Source organism: Lycium ferocissimum, chromosome 9 (assembly GCF_029784015.1).
Source record: "Lycium ferocissimum isolate CSIRO_LF1 chromosome 9, AGI_CSIRO_Lferr_CH_V1, whole genome shotgun sequence".
NCBI lineage: Eukaryota > Viridiplantae > Streptophyta > Magnoliopsida > Solanales > Solanaceae > Lycium > Lycium ferocissimum.
Genome location: NC_081350.1, coordinates 12,604,440 through 12,626,440, shown reverse-complemented (window position 1 = coordinate 12,626,440; position 22,001 = coordinate 12,604,440). Strand labels below are relative to the sequence as shown.

At 36.9% G+C, this 22,001-nt stretch overlaps 2 protein-coding genes across 8 annotated transcripts in view; one reads left to right on the top strand and one right to left on the bottom strand.

Moving 5' to 3' along the window:
- The first annotated feature begins 6,220 nt into the window (after window positions 1-6,220).
- Window positions 6,221-6,870, top strand: LOC132031583 (uncharacterized). Its single transcript, XM_059421562.1, has 2 exons — window positions 6,221-6,477; window positions 6,588-6,870. Exons 1-2 carry the CDS (start codon window positions 6,221-6,223, stop codon window positions 6,868-6,870), a joined length of 540 nt encoding a protein of 179 aa, XP_059277545.1.
- Window positions 6,871-8,332: 1,462 nt separating this feature from the next.
- LOC132029650 (uncharacterized) overlaps window positions 8,333-22,001 on the bottom strand; it is an 18,952-nt gene continuing 5,283 nt past the window's right edge. For 4 of the 7 annotated variants that reach the window (XM_059418952.1, XM_059418955.1, XM_059418953.1 and 1 more), the window contains one exon: window positions 11,097-13,973. In XM_059418952.1, the coding sequence (XP_059274935.1) occupies window positions 12,455-13,183 (729 nt within the window). In that variant the 5' untranslated portion in view covers window positions 13,184-13,973 and the 3' untranslated portion in view covers window positions 11,097-12,454. Of the gene's footprint in view, window positions 8,620-11,096; window positions 13,974-15,494; window positions 15,979-22,001 lie in introns of those variants that run through there. The other 3 variants (XR_009407886.1, XM_059418958.1, XM_059418956.1) reach the window with 3 other exon arrangements.

The following is a 22,001-nucleotide window of genomic DNA, read 5'->3' as shown; positions in this document are numbered from 1 at the left end:
CCTAGACCTTACTGAGATCTTGCCAGGGAAAGTACCACCAAGCTTAGCCCTTCATGTGGTCAATCCATAACTTGCGAGGTCTATAGTCATCTCATTAGCATTGTTTTCTTCTTCATCCTTTTCTTCCTCTTCTTCTTGTTCTTCATCCTTTTCTTCTTGTTCTTCTTCTTCTTCTTCTTCTTCTTCGTCGTCGTCGTCGTCGTCATTTTCTTCTTCTTCTTTATCATCATTTTCCACTTCATCTTGAACACTATTTTCCACCACTTCTTCTTCTTCATGAACATCATAGTCTTTTCTTTTTCAACATTTTCTTCTGAACATCACCATTCTTTTCTTTTCAACAATTTTTTCTTCTTGAACATCACCATTCTTTTCCTTTTCTACTCGTTTATTAGAATCCTTTTTTCATTTATTCATGAAATTACGCAACACAAAGTCTTCATCTACTTCCTCCTCCACTCTCAACCTTTTATGACCTTGCCTCTTATAAGCGGACTCCACCACCGATTTACCTTTTCCATTAGATTTTTTTACTTGTTGATTTATCTTTCTTGATATTTTTCGTCCTAGCCATGAATATAATGACAATTCGAAGATACATACTGTGAAGAAAAAAATACAAATCGATATAAAATAAAAAAAGATGATAAAATTAGGGTTCCATACCTATATATCTATCTCCAAAGTAGAGTAAATCTTGAAATCGCAGCTTTCAAGGGAAGTTGAAGAAGGGGATATTAACCAACTTCGAAATAACTGCTAATGTAGATGAGTTCCTCAAATTTTTGTATTTTCGAAAAGCGGGAAAATCAAACAATGGATATGGGGGGAAGATGACGGTGAAGATCGATTAGTAAAGAGGCCCCCGCGTGTTTGCTAATCCTATGATTAGTAATTTTTGGAGCAAAAATAAATGATAAAGAAAATTGAGGGCTTGCCACTTAAAAAAAAAAATTGGGGTCCTGTTGTGATTTGATGGAACTCTTTTTGATGTTTTGGGTTAATTTTTTTAATCTTTTCACAATTTCCTTTAAATCTAACGATTGGAATTTATTAAATATCTGACGTCACAAAAATATTCACTTCTGGCAAATATAAATTACAACAATTGTTTTAAACTTACCCAAACCCGTTTTTGTGGGTTAATGGCATACATTATTTTCTAAAACTATATACTTTTGATCATTCTCCAGACTTTTCGTTTAATTTTAACATAAATGGAGATGGAATCACGTGCTCATCACGTGAGATGCTTTCCCAACAAAATCTAGCATTACTGTTCTTCAAAAAAGATCATCTCTACCATTCCTGATTTAGCCAAGTTCTTGAGAGGAATTGCATATTTCTACCTTTGTTGATTATGCAAAATTGAAAGTGAAGAAACATATAACTATATACTACCATTCTCAAGAGATTGGTTTATAGGGCTAAAAAAGTTTTAATTTATTTGAGAGTCTTTTCTTTTTGCTTGAGAGATAACAATACAATTATTGATTGGGTATAAAATCTCAGATAAGTTACAAACCATCAATTTATTCCATTACAATATAGTCCAACATATTATACTCAAACTAATGAAACTAATTAGGAAAGGGAAATAGGAAATTAGGAATATGATTTTTAATTCTAAAGCCACTTTTATATAATCAAGGGAAAAAAAAAGGTAAATTCAATAGAACCTTATGGGGTTATGAATTATTGTTTAGTAAACTCAAACAGCCGATAGAACAATATAAAGAAATACAAAATTGTTTGGAAATCGTAAAATCGATAGCCCGATACCGACAAATCAATTTGTGTTTTTTTACTGTTGGGAGTATAGGTTAAACTGAATTTTGCACCCCCAAATTATTAGATTAACAAAGAAGCTTACTTTCATGGCAGCAGAGCTCAATGACATGTACATTTTAACAAAAAACTCAATCGCATTATCCCCAGTTGATGGTACTGGGATTAGAAAAGGAAACTTGAGAAAGAAATTATTTGTTATTGTTAGTACAAGTATTGTCAAGAAGAACTGGTCTCATCCCTTTGTAGTTTAGGGCTAATACCCCTCAACTTTGCGATTTAGATCAGATATACCCTCGTTATAAAAATGGTGTAAATATACTCCTGTCGTTACAAAATGGTGCAAATATACCCTTTTGGCTGACGAAATTTTTTTAAAAATTATTTAATTTATTTTTTAACTAAAAAGAATACCACGTGGCTTTAAAAAAAAAGTCCAAACATTTTTTTGAGTAGACATATTTTTCTAAAGTCACATTAATTTTTAAAAACGAATCAGACTCAACCCATCAGAAAAAATTTACCATGTGGCATTGGAAAAATATGTCTACTTAAAAAAAAAAAATGAGTAGACTTTTTTTTTTTAAAAGCCACACGACTTTATTTTAATTAAAAATAAGTTAAATTATTTTTTAAAAAAAAGGCTCGTTAGCGAAAGAGTACATTTGCACTATTTGTGTAAGAACATGGGTATATTTGCACCATTTTATAACGGCAAAGGAATATATACACCACTTTTTTAATAGAAAATATATCTGCTTTAAATCATAAAGTTGAGGGGTATATTTGCACCTTTGCCCTTAATAATATTATGAATTATTAGTTGTTCCAACAAAAAATATATAGTGTAACTACTTTAAGCCTCGATTTTGTGAACTTGAGTTCTTGTATAGTTGCGATTTTTTTTTTTATTTTTTTTTGCGCGGATTGCCCTTCATTTCGGGTGGTCTTTATTTTTTGCCCTTTAAATTGGTGGTCTTTAAGTATTGCCCTTCGCCTAACACTCTGAGGTTGTAGGTTCGAACCCCAGTTCAGTTAAAAAAAAAAAAATCGCAAGCCAAAATTTCGCTAGGCGGGGTTTTTGGCAAATTATGTAAATTCGCCTTCGGGCGAGGAAGAATTTACACCTCGAAGGGCAAATTTTAAAGACCACCATTTTGAGGGGTAAAATTTAAAGACCACCTCCAGCGAAGGGCAATCCTGCAAATTGCCGTCACGAATTTAAAGATCAAATTTATAAACTCCATTCTACGGTTCTACCACTTTGATTTCAATAGGAGCCAGCTTGGCTTGGCTTATAAGTTGGTCAAACCGATTTATAAGCCATTTTCAACTTATTTGGGTATTTGGTAAAAATAAAAAACAGCTTAAATTAAGTTAAAAAGTGCTTAAAATAAGTCAAAATCAAGAAGTTGCTCAACCCCTATTTTTTCTTTTTCTGACTTAAAAGTCATTTTGGTTTGACCAATAATTTTACCTTTTTATCCCTTATATTTTTGTTAATTTCAATATTACCCTTAATTTTAAAAACCCTTTAAACATTTTTATCCAAACATGTAACTACTTATTTATAAAATAACTTTCAACACTTTGTAACTACTTATTTATAATGCAAAGTTCAAAGAACCTACCCTTGCCTAGTGTTAAATTCCCTTGACGAGACGAATCCCACTAGGCATTCAATAATTAACAGGAAAAAAAAAACAAGGGCCGAACATTTGCATCATAAGGAATTAGAATAGATAATTACATCCAAAGACACTTTTCCATTAGCCAACGACAGCGGTCATGGAAGTAGAAGAAGATGCAGATTTCCGATATATCTTGTATAGGTAAAATATAACAGAAGCGAACACTATTTGACCGGACAAGTGACAAGTGTAGAGAGGACTGCAATCAACTATATATTGAGTCAGTCAACGCCAGTCCGCCTGAAGACTCGTTAGATCATCTGAGAATCAGTTCTCGGACTCGCCTTAATCGTACCAGACATTAAGAATCCGGAAGGATTCATCCAGGAGGTTCAGAGTGCCCGGATAGGAGATAACTCAAACAACGGGCGAGGATCACGAAAGCGGTTACCATTAGCTATCATATAAATTCCTCCACTTCCCCACTGTTATATCCTATCTGAATTCACATGATTTACACACGACTAAATACTTATTTTTTGTCAACATTGTTGTTCACCACCGTTCTTATGAGATCTTCATCATCTGAACCAGGAGAATCAATTATAAGAATTTCTCTATCTCTTACATTCTCAATTATCTCGCTTTGATTTTCTGCATTGTTATTAATATTATGCCATTTTCTTTGTATTAATACTTTCAAAAGATTAAAACAGTTTGGATTAGTTAAGATGCATGTATCCTAGTTATTAATAATTTAACTGATTGATCTAATAAATGAATTTTAAGCTATATAGATATGAGATCTCAAGTTTTCATTGACATAAAGCAAAGAAATTTCGATAGAAAAAAGGGCAGGGAAAATATAATTTTGTCAGATAGAAATTTGCAATTAAAAAAAAAAAAGAATGCATTAGAATGGACAAATTAGTCCTATCATAAAATTTGAAACTAATAATAATTAAGTAAAAGGAATTGTTATGAAAAAAATTAAAATAAGGAAGGTAACAGTAATATCATAAACCACAAGAGAAGTTAGTATTATGAGCTCAAATGTGAGGGAAGTCGTTTAAATTATCCCTAAAGTTTATTAACGGGTTTTCCAAAATTTTGCTTAACTTACAGAAGCTAGAAGATGAAACTTGTTCTCATCTTGTTTCAACCTACTTACTACAAGTAATATAACGATAATGCAGAATAAGTAAAGAACAAACAAATTTTTACGTGGAAAATATCCTATCTCAAAGGTGTAGAAATCACGATCTACCCTGTAGAATTTAATACAAACTCCACTAAAAAGAGAGCCAATATTCAGATTACAACTCTGTAATGTAAGAGATTACCTCTAATCCCTTCAGATTCAACTCTGTAACTTAAGAGATTACTTCTAATCCCTTCCTCAACAATCACTCAACTATTAATAATTACACCTTCAAATTAACTCTAACTTATTGCAAATTATTTCATAGTAACCACTCAAAATGTTTTTGAATAAACAGAATAAGGTTACAACTCAAAACCTTACAAAAAGAAACTAGATTAGACACTTGTTACTTTATCAACTCGATGAGAAACATGTATTTGTTATAAAATATATGAGTATATGTATGTCCATTCTATATTGTAAATATATATGAGTATATGTATGTCTATCTTATATTACTTGGAGTGCAAGAGGTTTTTCTCCTATAAATAGAAGAGTATTTTCTTCTATTATGGACGCAACCAAAACAAGAAGTGAAATACAAAGTTTCTCCCCTTTCTCTAAAGCTTTTCTTCTTTGCAATTATTTAGTTTTATAACACGTTATCAGCATGAGTCTCTAATTCTATTCTAAGTTGTTTTCCCTAATCGAGTTGTACTTCTCCAGGTATGTATCTACAATTTTATTCTAGCCATTCTTATCAATGAATACTGCAAATGTCAAAACATATTTCGTATTAGTAGAATCATATATGCAAATCAGACAACTACAATTGAGGAAAACCCAAATCCTGCTGGAAAAGTAGCTAGAAAAAGGTTTTCGAAAGGTTTAAAAGGTTCTTAATTTCTAGTAATTAAGATTATTTCTTTTAAATTAAACAAACATTGTTATGAGCATATTCATTTTTCTGAATATTACATACAGAGGATTATATGTATCACATTCTGGGTCTATAGCTTTTTATTTGTCCTTTGATCATCAAAATACAAGTACCAATAGTTTGTTGTGGATGAAATTCAAGTGTCTTACGTCTGGATAAAAGCCAAATCAGAGGCTTTCTCTTGGCCTATAAAATTATCTATTTTAAGCATGATAAGGTTCTCTCTCTTTTTTTTTTTTTTTTTTTTTTTTTTTTTTTTGGAATTTGATTAGTATATTCACATGTGATATGTCACTGTGTTCTATTTTTCATGGTATTTCTAGCGAAAAGATTCACTTTCCAGTTTCCAATGTCTTTTAAAAGGCATCACTATCTGTGTCCTTACTGTTCTAAACCCCTGCCATTTTAGTTCTGTATGACATATGGTTTGTCTGTTTCTATACTTGAGTAAATATTACGTGTGATTTTTCTTTTAACAAGTATAACATTCCATAAGAATTTATGCTAACTGTTTTGTGTGAAAAAAGAAAAAAAGGTTACTATTTTGTGGAAAAAGTGGGTTGCTGTTATGTGGAAAAAAAAAAAAAGGGGCTATTGTTTTTGTGAAAAGAAAAAGAAAAAAAAAAAGGGAGGTTACTGTTCTGTGAAAATAAAACTACTGTTTTGAGATTATGTTATTATTTCTAATTCAACAACTTGTCTATGATAGTTTTCACTATGTCGAATTTGTCAAAGCTTGAGTTTGTGACAGCACTTGATATCTCCGGAAAAAATTACCTCTCATGGGTGCTCGATGCTGAAACTCACCTAGATGCTAAAGGTCTTGGTGCTACTATTACCCAAGGTAATGCAGCATCGAGTCAGGACAAAGCGAAGGATATCATTTTCCTTCGTCATCATCTGGATGAAGGATTGAAGGTTGAATATCTGACGGTGAAAGATCTACTTGAATTGTGGACTGGTTTAAGGAAAAGGTAAGATCACCCCTTAAGGCAACGGTATTGCCGAGGGCTCGTTATGAGTGGATTCACTTACGGTTACAGGATTTTAAAACTGTATGTGATTATAACTCTACTATATGTAGAATTACTTCCCAATTAAAATTATGTGGAGAAGATGTAAAAGATGAGGATATGTTGGAAAAGACTCTTACAACTTTTCATGCCTCAAACTTGGTATTACAACAGCAATACCGTGAAAGGGGATTTAAAAAACATGCTGATTTGATCTCATGCTTCCTTGTGGCTGAGCAACATAACACCCTTTTATTGAAAAATCATGAAACCCATCCCCCTGGAACTGCTCCATTCCCGGAAGCGAATGTGGTAGCAGTAAATGATCAGTTTCAAACAAGACAAAATATATAGTATTCGGGGCCATAATAATGCGCGTGGGCGTGGCAAGGTCAAGGGACGATATAATAATCGTCTTAGTGGTGGTCACCATAAAAGGGAGAACAATATGGGTTCTCAAAGCAATCCTTCAAGAGGCAATTGTCTTCGTTGTGGTATGAAAGGCCACTGAAAAAATGAATGTCGGGCGCCTGAGCATTTTGCTAGGCTTTATCAAAATTCCTTCAAAAGAAAGGCAAATAGAGGTGGTGCGTCATCTGCTAATGCACGAGTGGAGTCACACTTGACTCTAAAAAATGATGCTGAGGCAGGACCTTCACAAAAATATGATGATAAGGCTGAAGCTAATTTGGATTTGAAAGATGACGATTGTTACGCCCTATTTTGAACGAGTCCAAGATAGTTTGCAACTTTCCGGTTCTCCTAATTGGTTTTAAAAGAGTTAGAGTCGCCACCTAATTTTAAGGAAAATCAGGAAATCCATATGCATTTGTGTATCTACTTTGTTTATAATCCACGAAACCTATGAGGTTCAAGATAAGGGTTTTATTACCCCCGAGGGGAAGGTATTAAGCATCCCTTAGCTGTCCAAAGATCCCTTAAATTTAGTTTAATTAACATTAGAGGGGGATTATTTAACTATTTCTTATTTGTTATAACCTATTTTTAAAGAAATGTGAAATGAGACTTCGTCCTAAAGTAAAAAAAAAAAAAAATTAAAAATGGTTTCAAAAGCTATTATAGCTATGTTGATAAATGCATATTTATAAAAGAAAGTAGTTACTGATAATGTATGCATGAAAAAATGTGTATGATGTATATAAGAATAGTATAGGTAGTGTAGAGTAAGAAGATATATATTTTTTTATGAGAAAATAACTTATTTATGCGATATGTATATCATAGTTAAAGATGGTAAATAATGTACACTTTCAAAAATAACTATTAAGATATATATATATATATGTACTATATATATATATATATATATATATATATATATATATATATATATATATATATATATATATATATATATATATATATATGTATACACATAATGAAAAGATGAGCATAGGAGTTATATATATATATATAAAAAAAAAACAGATAATATATACAATATATATGTATATGAAAAATAGAGTATATACCTTATAGCTCTCGTAAAATAGCTTGGGCCACTATACTTGGGCCCTAAGAAGAGTATAAACTTGAAAAGATCAAACCTGTCAAAATGTTAGTATGAATGAAAATTCCAGAAAGAATTATTTGGCCCTATGTATTTTCTTAAAATAGTTTCGGACAGCCTCGATTTTTAGCCCCAAAATCTCCATCTCTTGAACGTTTCTAGATCTGCATTTTTAACTCCCATTTGAATCCTTGTTTTAATAATCTGAAAATACATAGGTAGTAGTAATACATAAAAGAAGTTGCAACTATTTATTCTTTTTTTGCAAAAAAAAAAAAAAAAAAAAAAGAGAAAGTCAGTTTTTCCTTTTAGAAAACTAAAGTATCAGACTTTGTCATCGCTTGAGAGTTTCGCTTATAAGCAAAAATAGATAAGCTATGAATACAAACCACAAAATGTTAGTCAAAGACTGTAATATCTTATGTATACAAGGACACAAAATTTAAAGAGAGGAAGAAGGACGTGGACTCTTTGACATGAACAAAGGCTGCTAGACACGAGCAAGGAGGTCGCTACTAGTTTTTTACGATCCGGGTCGAATCCAGAGTTGCCATAACTCCAAATGCTCCCAACTGTTGCATGAAAAAGAAAGAAAAGAGAGAAAAAAAATAAGGATTAGAGTCGTCTCCGAAACAAATAGATAACATAACTAGATAGTAAACACACACAACCTTGAGATGGAATTACTTCAATATATTTCCAGGAAATAACTTTACACATAACATCTAAACTGTCCAATCAGATTTTTATTCACTTTTAATAGAGTATGCAAAACAACAAATCAAGGTAATTGATCCAAAAGAACTGAACGACAACAGAAACACACCGTATACTTATCACAAAAGAGGATTCAGACCTTTAATCATGGCCTAATACTTATCACAAAAGAATGTAGCAGCATACTGATACGCCCAAATTACACCTTTAATATTAGGAGTAAGCGATCGTTGTCAAATATAGAACCCAACAAGGTTGGGGTCGAATCCCACAGAGAATACAATGAAGAAATATACTTGTTAAGTGTAATGCTCGACTATTAGTCTATATTTCGAGGGAGAGGGGAAGATAATAATGATTGGTTTGCAGTTTGACCATTAATATTTAAGAGTTGTTGTTATAAAATATAAACTATTGGTAAAGAGACTAAGGTTGCGGTTCCAACGGAAAGTAATGCAAATGGGTATCGATCCAACTCATCTATGTGTCTAGATGTAATTAAATATGGGCTACACGGATTTACCAAAAGTCTCTCAACCCAATCGATAAAGATCATTACTAAGCTTTCTCAAGCCTTAGAATGTAGAATATGTGAACACCCATTTTATTACTAGCTTTCCTATCTCTAGCTCAAGCTATTAGATGGGGTTTGAAACCCCCAAATCCTTGCTATTTACTCTTTTCCTAACTCTTACTTTCTTTCTTAAGCAAAGTGCAAGTATTTAGGCACGAATAATATTGGCCACCATTAAAAGACATTAAAGCTTGAAGAGTTGATAGAAAACACCATTAACACACAAATGTGGTTGGAATATAAAGACCTAATCACATAACTAACACATTATGGTCCCACAACCTTAACTAATGGGTTTAGCTAGTCATCTTCATTAAATAAAATATAAGAGTAAAGTAAAAATGCATAAAGCTTACAATGAGTAATCAAGAAGAAGAAGACAAAAAGTGAAAGATTCCTTCTTAAAAGCTTCAACCACCAATAAAATAAGTGTTGAATGCTCCACTACTCAATGTAAAAGTCAGAATAATGCCAACAAACCCTAAAGGTTGTATTTATAATGGTCCAAACATGAAAAATAACTTAAGACAAAACTGCCCCGTCGTCAGAAATAAGGACTGTAAAACCAAAATACGGTCCGTAAAAGGTGAAATTTCACCGTAGAAGTGTAAAGTCTTCAACTCAGATCTTGTTTTCATGCTTCACTTTTACGGACCGTAAAACAAATACGGTCCATCAAAATCCACCGCAAAATGAAGCTTCAGGCACTAAGTTCTATTGTAGTTTTTACGGTGAGTTTTACGGCCGTAAAACATTTCACGGTCTGTAAAACCGCACCGTATCTTGACAAATCTTGGATAGGTTTCTGTTGATGTTAGAAGCAAGTATTACAGTCCGTATAATGTTTTATGGACCGTAAATCTCTCCGTAAAAGTAGGATTCCTGTAACTGCCTTTTGAACTTTACATTTTGGCCCTTTTTCTTGCTCTTTTCCACGCAATCACCATCACCTGGCTAAAATACCTACAACACGACAAAAGACATCAAAACGACAAGAAGTTACTTGAAAACAAGTAAAACTTTGTGTAAAAAACGATCAAATGTGCCGTATTTCTACGGCACATCAACACCCCCAACTTAAAGTCTTTGCTTGTCCTCAAGAAACTCAAACGACACATACCATTTACGACGAACAGTCAAGTTTCACAAAGTAACTATGTCGACAATGATGATAGCAATTGGTTATAGGCATGCATTCGGAACAAGATTTCCCCCTTTTTCTCTTTAATCAAAACTGGTGCATTTACTCAAAGATGAGAGAATAGTCCTACCGCTTCACTTCGTGACACAATGCTATTAGCTTAAAGAACCGGCCAAGAGTCTCAGGTCGATAATTGTTTCTTGAGTCAAGTGTTGCAATCCCGTGTCCTCACAAAGACCAAAGAGAGTCCCGAAAGAAAACACACATATTTATCATGACACAAGGGACAAGAGACAAAGGAGAAGAGAACACTCACAATAATGTACAAGTGCACTAGCGCGGTACCATAGGCTTGCCCTTCAAGTGCTCCTCCATTAATGTAAACATGCTCGGTTGAAATCAATTAGGACTTACGGGTAGTATTGTTGTCTTTTTGGGTTAAGGTAGGAAAAATTTAGGAAATAGTGACTCAGACCTCCTTAAGTTTAGCCATTTGCTCCTACCTTCTTTCACACTTTCCTACCCTTCCTCTGTTTTCATTCCACTACTAGCCTTCCCTTTATTCACAGACTCATTCTTCCTTTTATCTTATGCAGATTTTTTTTTTTAAGTGACTCTCACATCACTGCTCTTACCACCCCCAACTTAGGCTTTTTCACCTATGTTGCACTTCCTATACACTTAAAGAGGTAGAGTAATTGAAAAATTGATTCCGTGATGATCAAAGAGGGTGATGCTTGCAACAAGGGTGCCAAAGAAAGGGTTATAGGCTCAAACGGGGTTGTCTAGGGATAAGAAACATGGGTAGGTAAAATTTGGGCACAGAAAAGGGTACAAAGAAAGCCTAACATCCTATTTCAAACCAAGCGTAGTTTAGGATTTCGCCTTGAAACACTCTCCGGGAAAGTTCTAGACTACACTAATGCACAAGACTTGATAAAAATAAATCTCACAACACATGACAACGGGTTACTACACGGACACATTGTTTTCATTTCTCAACCAAGTACTCAAGGCCACAACTCATTACTAATCCGCACAATGTTGCCAAATGAGTCATGCATCCCATTCATTCATCATTCAAGTATTTATACACAACTATTTCTATTTTTTTAGAGGGGTGCCTTTTCATTTTCAAATCAAAACAATACATATACATGCCACAAGCTAATCAAACCATCATCATATAAGTCATGGACTTTACTAAACTTGACTGCACAAAAGAAACTGCAGTAACACATACATACAAGAAAAACGAGCTACCCCACCCCCAATTGAAAAGTATGCATTATCCCCAATGCATAAGTAAAAGAAAATAAAAGCAGAGGGTAGGAGCTCCCTGGGACGCACTAAGCGCTATGACCATCGCGAGGTGTCTCCACCTCTGCAGTCGCTGAATCAATGGCTCCAATGGGTGGTCTTGGAATGACTCGGGCCCAACGAATCGGCTACAGGAGCATGGGTGGAAGCATCAAGTGGGACGGAGAGTGGCTCTGAAACATAACCCTAGGGTGGGGGTGCATGACTGGCTAAAGCCCCGGTGAAGTGTGTGTCACTCTGAGACTCGCGGAGGACTCTCTTGAACACTCTGTCCTCTTCTTCATCGTCAACCTTATCGTCATCGGACCTCTTCCTCTTTCCTTTATCCTCTGGTGATGATGGAATATCCACCAACAAATCCACTACTAGTGGCAAATCTAACCCGACCACAGGCGCAGAAAGGGTGCTTCCCACAGCACTGGCATCCCTCGCCTTCAAAGCCAACATATCGGCCTTCAACTTTTCTAACTCCTCTTAGAATTTTTTTCATTAGTGGTGGACTCCCCTCGAGTCAAAAGGCAAATCTGATCTCGAGCCTATCAATCCTAGAGTGAATTTTTTGGTGGGACTTTTCAATGGATTCCTGTAGTGGTTTCAAAGCATGCTTGATTGACCTGTCGACAAACGAGTGCAACCGAGACATTACCTTGTTAACCTATTCATTTGCCCGATCAGTTTTAGCCATATAATCTCTGAATGTCTCAACACTGAGTGTGACCACGCGCCCAGACGGTGGGGCTGCTGGTGATGGCTGAGCTGTTGGTGGTATGGGACCGGCTGAAGAGGTTTCTGGCTGAGAAGTAGATGGTGCTGCAGTGGTGGCACTTCCACTGGTGGTGGGTGGCACCTCAATATTAGCCGCATTTTCAAAATCTATGGTGGTGTTAGGAAGGGGCTCATCCTGCGACCCAGGCTGGACCGGCACTGAAGTGGCAAAAGGGTTAGCGGTGGACTGTGCAGCCTTAAGTCTTTCCTCCTTAAGCATTTCATCTTTGCTTTTCATGATGTCGGATACATGAACTGCCTTGGTGTACTTGTCTCGAGTTTTCAATTTAGGAATATCAGCCCTTTCGCATAACCGGGTGATGAGGCATGGAAAAATCAGGGAAGTCTGGGGCTGCAATACCCGCAACCGAATTTCTTCAGCGATTAGGAGACCCAGATCAATGTTATATTTGGACATTATAGCCACTAGAAGGACTGCTCTGTCCGGGGTGAGTGTATTATCAAACTGAGTTGGATGAATCCGGGTGTGGATTATGGTCCACCAAAACTTGGCTTCCAGTGATAGTTCCCTTTTGTAGATTGGAGCTTTTAGGTTGGTGCGCCACGGTAGTTCTGCCTTTGCTGAGATGAACAATACAATCCACGGCATTTGAGTCATTTTATCCTCTTGACACGCGGCAATCTTGTAATCAATCTCATATAGATTCGTCGGCGCCCTATAATCAGCCCCAAATAGATTGAATTTATGGTCGCTGGTGTAATATCAATTTTGACTCGCCGTACCACCACTTCTTCCAACCGTTTTAGCTTGTTCCTTCTCTAAGTTTTGTTCTAAGCATTCAGCATCGTTGCCCCATAAGCGGCGTAAAACTCACGAACAAGAATCTGGCAATAATCCCCCAAAGGCTCATTTAGGAAGTCCCATTTGTAATGATGTAGCACTGCTAGGATGTTGGGAAATACCTCCAACCCCTGAAAATTTATCCGGTGTTCTTCCCATATGCTTCACCTTGGCTTTCCTCCTGCTTTCACCCGCTCCAAACCCTATTCAAACAATTCTTACGACCCTGGAACTAAAAGCCAGAGGGCATTATCAGATCTTTCCTTCATACGAATCTCCTAGCGTCTCCGAGTTTCAGAGTCATCTGAGGGGCTGGCCTGTGACTGCGCAGGGCTACCAGATTTTTGGCTTTCCTCTTGTTCAGTGCCCTGGTCACTAGCACTGGATGAGGAGGAAGAGGATTCCCCCTCTTCAGACTGGGAGGAAACCTGAGTCGGAGCGCTTCTAAGCTGCCGAGTGGGTCGCTCCAAAGGCACTTCAACCGAATCCTCTTCGGCATCAGTGGGAACATCTCTAAGTCGGGATGCGACCTTCGGTTTGCCTTTGCTTCTACCCCGACCAACTGCTTGGGCTGATCCTCATTTGACTAGATTCTTCGGACGCATACCTGTTGAGGACAAGCATTATGTAGGATATTCTTCACAAAATCAGGGAATTAAGCCTCAAATAACAAAAAGAAAAGAGAAAAACAACAAAAACAATGTTAAGACTCAAAGATATTTGTCTCAAAATAGAAAGCTAGTGGGCAATAGCCAATTTACGATTGGCTTTTACGGTCCGTAAAAAAAATTCACGGAACGTAAAGCTAACCGTAAATCTACCAGCAGAATCTCATTTTGCAGCATTAAATTTACGGTTAAATTATACGAGACGTAAAAAAAATTTGGACCGTGAACTCAATCGTAATTCTTTTAACAAAAAGGAAGTTTTTCAACTCACAATTTACGGTTGATTTCACGGTCCATAAAAAGTTTTACGGTTCGTAAACTCGACCGTAATTCCACCAACAGAAAAACAATTTTTCAATTTACAAATTTCGGTGAATTTCATGGTCCGTGAAATATTTCACGATCCATAAATCCCACCGTAATTTCTGCAATAGAAAGGCAATTAACAATCCTTAATATACGGTGCTATTTCACGGTTCGTAAATAAATTTTACGGTCCGTGAAATATTTCGCATACCCATTGAGTGCCTCATTTTCCAGATTTCAGCAACATATCACACACACAATTCTACAATATGGGGGAGTTTCATGAATGGAGGTTACTCAGACTTCACCACATTCTTTTCTTTGAGGCGTTTCATCGAACAGTTGGCGGGCATAACTACCATTACTCCATTTCTGAAGATAGATGGTTGAAATGTCCTCCGACCCGATGGAATGTTGAAACAACCCCTATACTAGCAGCACACATACCAAAGCCAAACCCCCAACCAACTCAAACAACTAGTTTCCACTACCAAACCCATCAAAGGTTAATTTTTGAAAAATTAAAACCCTAGGTGGGATTCATGGTTCCAAAGTTCATGCTTCTAATGTAAACTACCCTCAATCTAAAGCATGAAACATAGAATACTAGTAAGAAGGAAGGATGAAGCCTTAACATACCTTGTGCTCGATGATACTTGATAGAACTTGAAGTGTTTGCACAAAAACAAAAAAACAACAAAAATGAAATTGAGGATGGTGGTGATGGGAGAAAGAGGAGATGATTGGTGTTTCCTGGGCAGTAAGAGAGAGCAATTACGTTATGAGATGGTTGTAGGGGAAGAATGATCGGTTATAGATGGGGAAAGGGAACGGTTCGAATTTTTGAAGAAGTGTGGGAGAGTGGGAAATAGGTCAGGTATTTTAACCTTTCCTTTCTTTACGCCTTCTTTTTACGATCCGTGAAAGTTACCGTAGAAATTTTTACAAACCGTAAATTTTCACCTGTCTCGTGAATTTTCACCTTGCAATTTCCAGTGCACTAAATTTTACTCTCAGATTTACGGTCCATTATACGACCCGTAAAATGTTTTACGGTCAGAACATAAAATGAACTAGCACAAATAACCAAACGACTACATTTTAATTTTGTAAATGAAACTAAAACAAAATGAGAGAAATACGAGTAGGATTACCTTCTCCGGACAGCGAACTGAGGTGAGGGGAGGCGTCGAGTCATCGAATCCGCTCGGAGTAGTTTTTGTTGTTGAGAGAAGAGTAAGACCGAAGTATAGAAAATGAAAAGAGACTCCAATAGTAGTGATGAAGAAGGACTTTTCCACAAATGGAAAGCTTATGAAATAGTGAGTACAAAAAGGGGATTTTCCCCAAAATGAAGAGCTTATTCAAAGGGGGATTTCAACCTCTAAAAACTTCTTCAAAACAGCCCACAAGGGCCTATATTTATAGCAAAATACTAAGGGGTTTCTAAAAGCTTCTTCAAGAAGCTGTAAGTTCAAATTTCGAATCAAGCAAATGGGGGAAAATTCTAGGAAAACATTTTCAACAAATAAGATGATGAAAAAGGTTGAAAAGTCTCACCTTTTCAGATAGGATTTGACGTGTTGGAGCGGTTGCGCAAAGGATTTGCTATTATCTATGAGTCGAGCGAAGATAGGTTTGCGTTCTTTTCGGGTCAAAGGTGGAAACATCTTCAACAGTGGGGGAAAGGATTGGTCTTACATGAGAGGTCAATGGTGTAAGGGATACGGTGGTGGTGGCAGTGTCGTTGAGGCTTGTTTTTAGTTGTAATGAAACTAGGGATTAGGATTCTAGTTGGGTTTTGATTTTGGATGAAAATGAATTGGGGTCTTGGGGACTTAGTTAGCAATTATGGGCCGGGTTAGGGACAAGTTGAGGCTGGGCGGTTTGGGCTTAGAGTTGTGGATATTTGAGAATTAGTTTAGCCCATTTCAATAGATGAATTTAATCATCCTGATTCCTTTTCATTTTTGAACTAATTAAAATATGCTTCTTTGTCCTAATTAATTCCCAAAAATGTGTACATATGAAAATTATAATATAAGTAATTTAATGTACATATTTAGTTTTAAAAATAAAGTAGTAGTAGTATGATAAAAATTATTAATTTAGTTATACACGGTATTTAAAGAAAAATATCAATACCAATATTAACATATGAATATCAATACTACTTTCAAGCGAATTTGGTTATAAAAATATGATTTTTTTTTTTTTTTTTTACTTTTTTACAAGAACTAATTGAAATGATCTTAAATTTAGAGAAATGATTTCTCAAAATTATGTAGAAATTAGGGTAATATTCAAAAATTCATTTTGGGGGACTTTCAGGACTGAGAAGCATAGAAATTAATCAGAAGCACAAAAATTAATCAAAGGAAAAATGAAAGAATCTTTGGGCGAAGACGTTGACGTAAACCCGATTTTGTCCCGACGAGTAAATCAGATTAGGTTTGGAAAGAGTACAACTAGAAGAGGTTAATTCCTTTGGGAATGGAGAGGTAGGTTATGAATTCGACCGAACCCTGGTCCTTGAGTAGCCTACATATCTCAGGTCATAAGAGAATCAGGTTGATGTAGTTCGAATAGGGAGATGGTAAAATTTTGAGAGGTCCTCAAAATTGGTCCCGATGTTATGGAAAAGAGAAATGTGATTTTTTTGGAGATTTGGAGAGTTGTCTTGTTGAAAATTTTTGAGTGATCCTAAAAAATTTGTCCCAGTGTTGTAGTTATGGTAACACGAGGTTTTGGAGATGGAAAGGGTAGCGGTTTCAATATGAGCAAAAATGACTAGAATGGAATATGATTGGCTTGACTCTGAGTCCCCTACTTATTGAAGAGGACGGGAATTAATTCAGATGTGGTTTTAAAGAAAACGAGAAGATAGAAATTTTTTAGAAATCCTCAAAATTTTTGCCAAAGTGTCGTATTATGGTGACACTAGTTGTTTTTAGGAAGATGTAAACATGTTTTGGGAGAGGATTGTGGATGACAAAGATCTTTCTGAAGACGGAATGTACTTTCGCAGCCTCCCGATTATAAATGTGGTGGCCACAACACACCCATTAGCGAGACTCTACATGAATGTATCTTCGTGATGTTATAGGATCACATCGGACCATCGTGGAGGAATGACCCTTAGAATTTTTCCAGTATTGCGTTATGACAACCTTAGGATGTGGAAGAATATGACTGAGTCTCCAAAAGGTGGATTCTCATAAGAAATAACTATATTAAGGGATTGAAAATACTGATTGATGAGCAAAATCGGAGAGTGGATTCATTGACTCTAACTTGTGAGTTTGATGTCCTCATCAAGCGGGGTGCCTCAATTCGCTATGGTAGAGATAGTTCCACATTGTATTGTGTTGACCTGCAAAAGATGTAAAGATACATGTGCAATTCAAAGTTGTAATGTAATAATAATATAAAGAAATAAAGGAAGAGATTGTAGACAAACTAGAATTGAAGTCCCCGATTTACAGAGCCGCTTCCGATTAGCGAAAGCTGACATATTTGAAATCTTCGATTTGCGGAGAAACTGTATTGAAAACTCCGATTAGCGGAGAAGCTGTATTGAAAGTTTCGATTTGCGGAGCAACCTGTAATGTAAAAACTCCGATTTGTGAAGCAGCTGTATTGAAAGCTCCAATTTGTAGAGAAACTATAATGTAAAAGCTTCCGGTTGGCGAAACAACTGTAATGTAGTGCTTTCGGCTGGCGGAGTAACTGTAAGGAAAAGCTTCCGGATGGCGAAGCAACTGCAATATAAAGGCTTCAGGCCGGAGGAGCAACTGTTATGTAAAGTAAAACCTCCGACTGGCGAAATTGTTGGAGAAGTTAGATGGCGGTCCCCGATTGGTGGGGTAATGTTGTTAGACGGTAGTTTGATTCGCTAAGTTAGTCAATGTAGTTATACGATATCTTCTAATTAGCGGAGTTAGTCAATGCAATTAGACTGCATCTCCGATTAGCGGAGTTAATCGCAGTTAGATGGTATCTTCGATTGGCGGAGTTAGTCGCAATTTGATGGTATCTCCGATTGGCGGAGTTAGTCGCAGTTAGATGGTAGTCTCCGATTGGCGGAGTTAGTCGCAGTTAGATTGTATCTCCGATTGGCGGAGTTAGTCACAGTTAGATTGTATCTCCGATTGGCAGAGTTAGTCGCAGTTAGAAGGTAGATCTCCGATTGGCAAAGTTTTATTGAAGAGCAAGGGTGCTACGGGGGCCCCCATCTTCGAATAATTGACCTTGACCCTGCTCCTGGAGATACCTGCAAATTTAAATGAAACGTTCAGAGGTGCATAAGCTAAGATAGCAAAATAAAATAGGAGAATGTTATTTGGCTAATGATGTAGTGATGGATCTTGGGACGCCTCCACTGGAAGCTCGTTTTGATGTCATCTCGTCCTAATTCCTGTCAATCTTGTACTCAAAGAAAAATTCTTAGTTTGGGAGGGGGTGTTGATTTGTGTCGATCGCAGCCCTAGCCTTGTCACTTGAATCCTTTGAGCTTCTTTGGGTGCGGCGATCTCTGTTCGGAGACTTGGTAGGTGGAAAAGTAAGAAAATATATTTTGAAAAATATGGTTTTAGAAATCAAATATATATATATATATATATATATATACACAATAAAATATATCGTTCTTTAGATTATGACATGTTCCGAAACGCATTGAGCTTCTCCATTCCGACGCCTGTATCCAAATGGTGTCTTGGCATAGTCTTTTCCTCTGATGATGCTTCTTTGTATTCAAGCCAAGTGCTTTGACATCTTTGACGACGAGACCGATCCTAATATATAGGTACATTACAAACAAAAGGTTTCCCAAGAGTATGACCAAACCTTTTCAGGTTGCCTACGTATCCCAAATAGGAATCAAGTCTGTACGTAGTTCGGGCGTACAAGTGAAAATAAAATGATATGTAATGTGATGTGACCGAGCCTGACTCAGGCTACCTACGTATCCAAATGTAATCAGGTTATAACATAGTTTAATTACAATAAAAGGGTAAAATAATGCAATGACCGAGCCTGACTCAAGCTGCCTCCGTATCCAAACGGAATCAGGTCATAACGTAGTTCTATTACAAAAGAAAAGAAGATTAATAAAGGGACCGAATTCGGTGGGTATTGCCTACGTATCCCACCGAGGGAAGTCAAGTTGCATCGTAGTTCCAGTTACATAAAGATGATGTTTTTGGGTTTTCTATTACAAAGAGACCGGACCCGATGTAGGTTGCCTATGTATCCCATCGTGGGAAGTCAGGTCAACATAGTTCTATTTACAAAACGGGACGTCAATTCTCCTAAAAGTGAAACCGAGCCCGATATGGGCTACCTACGTATCCCGCCATGGGAAGTCAGGTCAAACCGTAGTTCAGTTATATGAAAATATGCAAATTTACAATAAGAGGGGAAGCCTATTTGGGGGTTGACTTCATATGTTACTCTTCTTTACTGTGTCTGAGTGGATCAGCTTAGAGTTTATCTATCCATCCATTTCTGCTAGAATTAGTGCTTCTTCATAGAGTGTCTTATGAAGCATGTAAGGGCCTTGGAAGTTCAGCGCGAACAATGGTGTCTCTCATGCCGTAGTTTTCCTCTATCTCAATCATATTCAGTCCTCTATTTCCATCATTGTGCAATAGGTTATTATTAACATTTGGTTGCGTTGTGACGCATTGGATTGCCCCAGTTATGATCAAATGCTCAATTCGATGCCTTAGCCTGTTGCAATCTTCAGTGTTATGTCCCTGAATGCCGGAATGGAATGTGCAATGTTTGTTTTCATCAAACCACCTAGGTAATGGGTTGGGAGTCTTCCCTGGCTCGGGTTGCAATAAATCGGCAGCCCTTAGTCTCTCAAAATATTAGGCTAATGGTTCAGTCAACTGGTGTTCTTGCGCTTACCTTTTGGATTTCTCGCTGTGAAAGGTAGGCAGTTTTGGTGGACTGGAACTTGGATCAGTACATATGGTTGTGATGGGTTTATATATATGGGAGCTTGGAGTTGAGGATGATTTAGCTGGGTATTGTAGGCATGAAGTGGGTCATTGGTCGATATACGAGCCAATTGGTTTGGAATGCAAAGTGATTGGGAAGATTCCCGTATTGAGTGTCCGCATCATCACACGGATACCTATTCTTTCTTCCTCTTGGCATCTATAATGTCCCTTGACTGATTAGTCTTGCTTGCAGTTTGAAAGTTCTCTATGGACTGAATTTTTTCGGTATTAATTCCCTCCTCTATAAAGTCCCCCATTTTGACGTATTCGGAGAACTTTTGTCCCATCATGGACATCATCCTTTCAAAGTAGACTCCGTCCTGACTGCAGATGAAATACTTCGTCAATTCTCCTTCATCCATCGGGGTTCAGACTCTTCCATCCTCTGTCCTCCATTGCCGAGCGTACTCTTAAAATGACTCAGAAGGTTTCTTATGTATATTGACGAGGAAAAACTTATCGGACGTGATCTCAGTGTTAAACTCGAAACGTTCCATAAAGTCTTTGGCCATGTTACACCATTTGTTCCAATGGCGGGGGTCTTGTTTGGTGTACCAAAAGAGAGCCCACCGGATAGACTCCTGATGAACAACTGCATTATGAGTTTCTCGTTCCTGCCAATCCCTACCAATTTGTCACAATACGCTCTCAGATGAGCTCGAAGGTCACCTCTTCCATCGAATATTTCAAACTTTGGTGGCTTATATCTGACCGGCATATCGATGTCTAGATGGATGCATAAATCTTCATAGTCCAAACTCTCGCTGCCTCGAGATGTTTCATCTCTCGCTTTAAATCTCGGAGCTCGTTTATGAATGTTTTTCTTACAGTTCCCTCTCCCTCCCCTGTATTCATCGGATACCTGATTGTAGTAGGTATGGTGCAAGTTGGTGCCTCAGTCACATGCAATAGGGGAACATATCTCTCTTGATAGGTAGCGGTGCGTGTTGAAGGGTGAATAGAGGTGAAGATATTGGGATGTGGTTGAGTTTGGTAATTTGTAGCAGGTTGATCGCATACGGGGTGCAGTTAAGAAGATTTCGCGTGTCTGCAGGCATGAACGAGGATAATGGATTTGTTAAATTTATGGTTGTAGCAGGAGATTACGTTGGCGAAAATCTTACTGAGTCTTGGGAGATTCGGTGATGGGAAATGGGAGGTCGTTTTAGTGTAGTCACGATCGGGTGAGTCGGGTCCTTGACTCGGTGTAGTTCTCTTTTTAGAGTCTCAAGTTGTTGCTCCAGGTGAGCAATCCGTTCATCCTTTGAGACGTTTTCTCTTCTAAAACTTTTTGGTACATTTGTTAGTGCCGGAACACTTTTAGTGGGGTCAAAGTCCTTGATGTTAGTCATTCCACTATTTGGTTTTAGGCTGCAGCTTAATTCGGCCGGTTCTATCGATCAACACAATCAACCTCTGTTGAGGGGTAAATATAAAAGCATAATTGAGAGAAAAATAAGATATAGGATTTAGTCCAGGTAATGTGTCCAGGAGAATGGAATAAGTATACAAGCATATAATAATGTCAGATAAAGTGCGTCCTAACATATGCGGGACCTCTTTGTTTTTGCCAGAGGTAAGCCTATGTTTTAGACATATTGGTAGCAGTTTGATCCATGTTTGACACATTTCGGATTTAGAATGATTCTA